A 7,494-nucleotide genomic window follows, 5' to 3' on the forward strand; every position below is an offset into this window, starting at 1 on the left:
GGGGCGGTCCGCGCTGAGCGCCGCGCGCTGTCGCCCCGCAGGAGGAGCTGCCGCTGCCCCTGGAGCACTTCCTGCAGCGGATGGCCCGGAGACCCCGGCCCCAGCAGTTCTTCGGCCTCATGGGCAAGCGGGATGCCGGTGAGCGGGGCGGGGGGCTGGCTCCCTCTCACGCCTCTCTGCATGCCTCCCCTCCCAGCGCCGCTCCAGGCATCACCGCGGTTGCCACTCGCTTCTAGTCCGTTAAACCTTTCTCAGAAGTTGCGATATGGGCGGTTTGGGTTTGTTGTTTTTTTTTCAAGTTTATCAGATAAACTCACCGATTGGAAAAGAGTGGGCTTCGCATTACAGTGCTAAGTGCACACCAATTACAGCACGTAAACACTGGTAAGGAGTATCATGGTAATTCATGGGTCGGCGTATGTGCCACTGAATTGCCTGAGTGTGGGAATCGGTTGTGTATGCAATGATTGCTGTCATTTATATGTGTTTACTGATCCAAGAATTAATCTAAGAAATTGGAGCTAAACAGATCTAAATTGCGTGGGTTCAGCTAAAACAAGTTTTTGTAGTTTCTTCAATGAGAAATGCGGTTGTAAATGATCACCTTAATTTCCCTTAAGTGGAATATGCATAGGGTAGTTCCTGCATTTGATTCTTCAAAGCACTGTAGTAGCATCATATGTGTATGCCAATCCTTTTTCAACAACTCTTTTTCCTTTTTTTCTCTCTCCTTTCCTCTTCCAATCAGGATATGGCCAGATCTCTCACAAAAGTAAGTTAAAACAATGCAGATATTTTAAGTAATTATTAGAAGATATTTGAATAGGGAATGATGTATTTGAGGGGATTAGTTAGAAGGTGACTGGGTTCATCTAAGGACTGGCAGCACTGGTGGTGGAGAAATGTTCTGTTAAAGGTTTGAAACCCCCAGTGCAGCCATGAGCCTGTATCTCATCTGAGCCACCACAGGCTTTGAAATTTCAGTCTACATTAATGTGTGGATGTTGCAGCTCACTCTTATTTCCCTACGGGGGGATTCTGTAAGGCTTTCTCATCGGCAAGGCAGACTTACTGCCAGACTCAGAGAGGAGCAATTAAGATGGCAAAATCTGGAAAATTAGAATAGTGAATTCCCAAATCCCTGAGAATGATTCCACGGGACAGCCCATGTCATCACATGTGAGATCCTGTATCGGTGCTCTCAGCATTGTCTGGGTGGGAATCAGAGCCGTGCTCACAGCAGGGGCTGATTGATGATATGCTGTCATATAAACAAGCATTTCTTGCCCCGTTAATAAGTGTGCCTTGCTTTGATTCTGTGTATCACCAAGCGGGAGATGGTGTCAGCAGTGTGGTGTTACCTTGTTCTGCACAGTGATGGCTTTGTTCTCTGAATTTATCTGAAGATGCTTAGGCAGGAGCCAGAAGGCTTTTGATAAGTACAAATGATCTTATATTCTGCGAGACCTCCTCTTTCCACAGAGGTCAATAACTGTCCTGGTGTTCTGTTAGCCACACGATTTTATCACTAGGATTGTGTACTGGAAGATGAATTAAAGAGTCTAGTACAAAGCTCATGCCAAATAACCTGCTGACTAAAGTAAAAAAATTATAGCTTTCTGAAACTGCTTCAGCTTGAATTGATACCTGTGAGGTCTGAGGATCATTCATCTTGCTTTGTATATGAATTAGCCAAGCAAAATTCTCTCCAAACAGAAACTTCTAAGTTTTCCTCAAAAGTCAGCTTAGAGAAAGAAGAACGGCTCCTTTTTGTTCCTTATCTGAAACTACAGCTACCACTATATCTGATGAATACTGTAGGCCAAAACCTGGACTAGTTTATCCTCTACACATCCAATGCTTTGAGGAGTGCAAATGGGACAGGAAGGTAATATCTGAGCTCATAAATATTCCAAAAATAGAGCCAGACTGTCTGGCTCAGACGTGTCCAGACAGAGAGTCCCATTGGCTTCCTCTCCAGTAAGGGCTCTGCCTGACCTGTGAGGAAGATTTTTCTTCCACATTACAGAAAAAAAAAACCACGAACAGGTAGAAAATATGCATCACAAAGATGCAGGCTATACCAAGACACTGCCTTCTTGTTCATTTGCTCAAATCAATAGGAATTGTACTGGGAAAGGAATAAGAATCAGTTATTGGCCATTGTTTTTCCATTATACTTAAAAAACAACCCTACAAAACAAAAAGTCTGAGTTAATGGGAAGATGTCCACTAACTGGCCTGTGCCTTGGTCTAACCTGTTTAGTCTGATTAGTCAGACTGATGTTTGTTCTCTATTGTCTGAGAGTAGTATGAACAACTAGTCTCACAAAAGCACATTATCTTAAAAGCCTGCCTATTTAAAATTTATTAAAACACCCCCAAATATATTTTTTCAGGGCATAAAACAGACTCCTTTGTTGGACTTATGGGCAAACGATCTTTAAATTCTGGTATGTATATGACAAAATCTGGTATTCTGATATACAGCCTCTTCATTCTGTTGTCTTTGCTCTCTCCCAGTGGATGGAAGAAGCAGTCTTTATGTAGTGTAGACCCAGAGTTCTCTGAAAAAGCATCACGATTTTCTTTATTAACCAAGATATTTCAGAGGCCGCTTCACTCCAATGCTTGAGATGAACAGGCTGAGCTGTAGGCGAGGTCAGGCAGAAGTCCCCATGGCACTTTCCTTACTGCCCTGTCCCTGCCAGCAGCACGTTCTGCCGGGCCCCAAAGTGCTAATACAAGAAAAAACTAAATTTTATGGACACATCAAGAAAGATTCAGAGGCCCAAAATGTAAAGCTCATTTAAATTCGTGATCGAAATCCAGATCTCACCAGGTAAAGGGATATCCTCATCACCTCTGGAGATGATTATTCCTCAAACTTGGAGCACGTGGAAGAGCAGAGCTCTGCCATAAACACCACCTCATCCTGCAGGTCAAGCTGTTACACATTCCCAGTCTCTTCCAGCTTTTTGTTCTACCTAAAACAAACAAAAAAAATAGCAATGAGCATTTTAAGCTTTGAACTGATACTGTGAATTTAATTTCTTTTCCCATAGCATCCATATAGGGCAGAGTCCTCCTCCCTCGCGTGTACAACCCCTGCGGGTAACCGCAGGCTGCCAGTGGCTCTGCCTTCCCTGTCCTGTAGGGCTGTGCTGAGGAAATCCCTCACTGTGAACCATACAGTATCAGTTAATTCCCCAGAATAGGAGTTTAAAAAAAAAAAACAAAACACAATCTAATACGTATTTCATGTCTCTGAAATAGTTCTCACTGTTTTGTTAAATGGATGATAAAAGTTAAATTACTAGCTGACACCTTTATTTTATGTGGATACACACTGTGATCTATATTCTGCAATTATGATTGTCAGTAACTTTTATTTTCAATTAGACCCTGTTCAGACTAGTAATATTGCTCTCTGCATCATTTTGCAAATTGCTATGTATCATGAATAATTTTGTACAATTTTATCTGTGGTGGCAATAGCTATTAAATGCATAATACCTGTAAATATATCTGCTATCACAAAAGTAAATAGCCTGGAAGTAATAAACTGGGTTTGGTTTCCATTGAGATTACATTTACATTAATATGAGAATGTAAAATACAGCAAATATTTTAAAAAGGCAAAGATTTGATTGCTCTTGCTTCAAAATTGCTCATATGGTCGGGATACTGTTCTGTGGCATTTATAACAAAGGGGAATAATGAAGTTTTGCCATCGGGCTATGTAATACCTGCCTGACAGGTAAAACTAGAATTCACTGCTTTTCTGCCCAATTCCCTGAAAGGCAAATGTTAAGAAGTTGCTTCTGCTCCTCTGGAGGAGAAGATAAATCCCAAGAGCTGTGTAATCAAAGCAAGATCAGGAGTATGTGGGAGAACTGTCCTTACGTCTCCCTGCTGAAATATAACTGGGCAGGACCTTGTCTTGGTGCCGTGCCTTGGTCCTGTGGTTTTCTCCTGCAGAAAGCCCCTGAGTCCCCTGGCAATGTGTCGGAGTTCACACAGCCCCGCTCCGCGGAGCTGATGTAAAGCCTCGTGTGACGAAGCAGAGCACCGGGATGCTGCGCTCTCAGCCCCTGCTTTGGTAAAACGGGGTCTGGCACCGACTGTCTCCCAGGCTGTGCAGTCTGTCGGGTGAACACTCCAGGTAGAAGCTAGAAAGCAGTTACATGTATAGTAAAAATACTGTAACAATCCATATTGAGAAAGAAAGCTCAACTCATTTTCCATTTAGCCTGGTGAGAATTGAAGTCTTATTAATTTAAAACTGTCACTGATCCAAAATGCCAGCTCCCTGCAGGATGCAGTGCTGACTCCCCCCAGACTAGCTGGGTGTTTGCATGCCATAGTCAGGCGTGTGTTCGCTCTGTGAAAGCAATCCTCCCTTCGGGGTGGAAGCCAAGATGACTCTGGTGACCAGCTACGTCATCCTGTGGTCAGGCTCGGCCCAAGAAGGGCTCTCTGGGTTTACCTCTCATTTTAAAAGAGCAAGAAGGAGAGATCTACTGCTACTAAATGCTAAATAGGTTACTGAAGACTGTTTTAGGCTGCTGTTAGTCCACAGGGTAGCCTGAGGTTTGCTTAACTCCTGCTGCAGATTTTAGTAAAAGGCATCACTGTGTGCAGGGCTTGGGAACAGGGAGGGTTTAAACCTGGCAAAGAGCTGACTGCAGGACAGAAGGTGGACATGTCGATGCAGAAAGCCTCTACCCCCAAATGGATCTGAGTGCTGAGATTCCGTCAGTTAGATGGATCACAAGGAGGTAAAGAGGCTGTGAGATAATGGTCCTTCAAGCAGCTTGACAGATGAGAGGTAGAAAGCACTGCTCGGCCCTTCAGCCTCCTGGAGGACAGTGTAATGTGAGGGGTAGAACCAAATCAGAGCAGCTCAGGGTTGGGCAGGGAGCTCTCGTCTCGGTTCCAAACCCGCTGTGGGGTCTGGCAGTGATCCAGCAGGCTGCAGGTCCCTGATGCTTCCTTGTGCTCGCTGGGCTTTATGCAAGGCTGCACCATGAGCTTCATTCTCCTTTGTTTTTTGCAGGATCCTCTGAAAGGAGCATAGCACAGAATTATGAATGGAGGCGTAAATGAGACATTCCCGTGCATTATTTATTAAACTTCATTTGTTCCAATGGCCAATGCAGTGTAATATAAAGTAACCACTGTATGGAATATTTATTTATTTAATAATAACTGATGGGGTTTGGGGTTTTTTTGAGTTCAATAAAATCATTCAATAAAATGGTTATTTTTCATATTGTGGCAGCGATACATGTTGTGTAGGTGCGTTGTGGTTCTGAAAGGACCAGCAACCCTGGTGACGTCTCACCACAAAGCACATTGTTTGATATGACCCATAAAGTTATGTTCACTAAACAAAGAAAATATTCTTTTGTTCATTGAAAGCAAGTCTATCAGCTTCACAGCCAGTGCAGAACAGAGCTGATGTACAGTCTAGTGCCTGAATTTGTTTTCATGGTTTATAATGTACTGTAATTTCCATATCAAAAAATATATTTGTATCATTGCAGCATGTTTTACGTTTTGTGACTACGTATCTAAATATTTTAAAAAGCAGGGGTGGGTAAGGTTTGAATGGGAATCCGAGGTCTTCATTTCATAGTCTGGAATTTTATGATAGTAACATTTTAAATAAAAACTGCTCTGGGGATTTTGCAACATACTTTCTCTGGTGATAGTGATGGAGTTATTTCTCACGTTGGTCTGGAATGAAACTTGGATCCAAGCGACAGTGGTCTGAGACTGGAAAGAAATATCACATCAATGGCTTGCTTTTTGCAGAGAGGCTGTGAGCCTCCTAGTGTGGGTCTGGTGAATGTTTGGGGGATTTGCTACTGGAGACAGGTGTTCCTGGGATTTCCCAATGGAAATCAAGAAGTGTGTTGACTGAATGAAAAGGGTCCTATGTATCCCCCAGCTCCAAGTGGAATAATTTTCTGTGGAATTCATCCAATATTGCAGGTTTATTATTTGAAAGCCAAGCTTTTAATAAATTCTACACCTCAGATTCACAATAAAAGCACCTGTTGGCTTGAATCCATGCAATATAAGAGAAAAAAATGTGAGTGAAATCATCTTTTTAATTAAAATGTCTGGTTACTGTATTTCCCGGACAGTCCCAACATGCTCCATACATCTCTCCAAGATGCCAAGGCATCTGGAGATCTATATTCTTTCTACCTGCTAAAAGCTATACTTCTCTGTTTGATGTGATTATAGGAGCTTTCATCACAGATGACTCAGCAATGAAAACAGCCAGCGTATACAAAACAGACTTCAAAATAAGTAATACGAAGTGATTAACTGGTGGTTGTTTTCCATTTTGGAAGTGAATTTGGCAACCTCCATTTCCAAGTTTGCCTAAGGCATCCCCACGACTGCACCCATTAAGAGAGGGTGGGTGTAGGACCTCCCTCTTGCTAGGTTAGGAGCATCACCTCAGCCTGCCCATGCTTAAAACAGACCCCACTTCCAACTAAGTAGCAGCAGGCTCTAGTGAGGTGGGGGGCTACATGGTGGGAAAACTGAGGCAGATTTCCAACAGGGACCACGCTTGTGCGAGAGACAGTGGTAGTACTGGTGCTCTGTCAGCTCTTTGTCTTGCCAGGACTAATTTTCAGGCTAATAAACTTCTAGATGAGCTCCCACTGAGCTCAACGAGGGAGGAAGCTGATTGCTAGGCTAATAGCATGGCAAAAGGACTGTGGAAATGTGTGTTGGATAATGCTCAGGGAAGGGTAAAAAGAAACAAAAAGCTTTAAAATGCTGCTCCCCAAGCCTGGAAGCCGACGGTGCTCCCAGAGCTCACAGCTCCTGTGCGCTCCATTGTGAGACACAGAGAGGAAGAAGAGGCCCCGCTGCTTGCTCCCTGCAGCCTGCTTGTCTCACAAACCTCCCCATGGAAGCCACCACTGCAAACATATTTGCATCCAGAGAAAGGCATGCAAGACAGAGTGGGTGTTCAGTGTTTGGAAGACAGGACAGATAGTAGTTAACAGCATCCAGCAAAGGGTTGAGGCTGAATTTCCTGGCAAAACCATAGAATCATAGAAAGCTTTGGGTTGGAAGGCACCTTTACAGATCATCTAGTCCAACCCCCTGCCATACGCAGGGCATCTTTCATAAGGTCAGGTTTTTCAAAGCCCCATCCAACCTGATCTTGACCATTTCCGCGGATGAGGCATCCAGAACATCTCTGGGCAACCTGTTCCAGGGTCTCACCTTCATTGTAAAGAATTCCTTCCTTAAATCCAACCTAAATCTACCCTCTTTCAGTTCAAAACTGGTGTTCCTTGTCCTGTCTCTACAGGGCCTAGTAAAAAGTCTCTCTCAGTCCTTTTTTTTTAAGTCCCCTTTATATATTGAAATAAGGTCTCCCCAGAGCCTTCTCTTCTCCAGGCTGAACAACCCCAACTCTCTCAGCCTGTCTTCAGAGGAGAGGTGCTCCATCCCTTT

At 43.6% G+C, this 7,494-nt stretch overlaps 1 protein-coding gene across 1 annotated transcript; it reads left to right on the top strand.

Moving 5' to 3' along the window:
• Positions 1–44: 44 nt before the first annotated feature.
• On the top strand, positions 45–5,699 carry TAC1 (tachykinin, precursor 1; the record flags this gene model as incomplete). Its single annotated transcript, XM_009698129.1, has 4 exons — positions 45–138; positions 749–772; positions 2,400–2,453; positions 5,060–5,699. Coding segments are annotated over 4 exons (222 nt in total), but the record flags the coding sequence as incomplete, so codon positions are not given.
• Between the last annotated feature and the right edge of the window lie 1,795 nt (positions 5,700–7,494).

This window comes from Cariama cristata, unplaced genomic scaffold (genome assembly GCF_000690535.1).
Source record: "Cariama cristata isolate BGI_N322 unplaced genomic scaffold, ASM69053v1 scaffold6904, whole genome shotgun sequence".
NCBI classification, from domain to species: domain Eukaryota; kingdom Metazoa; phylum Chordata; class Aves; order Cariamiformes; family Cariamidae; genus Cariama; species Cariama cristata.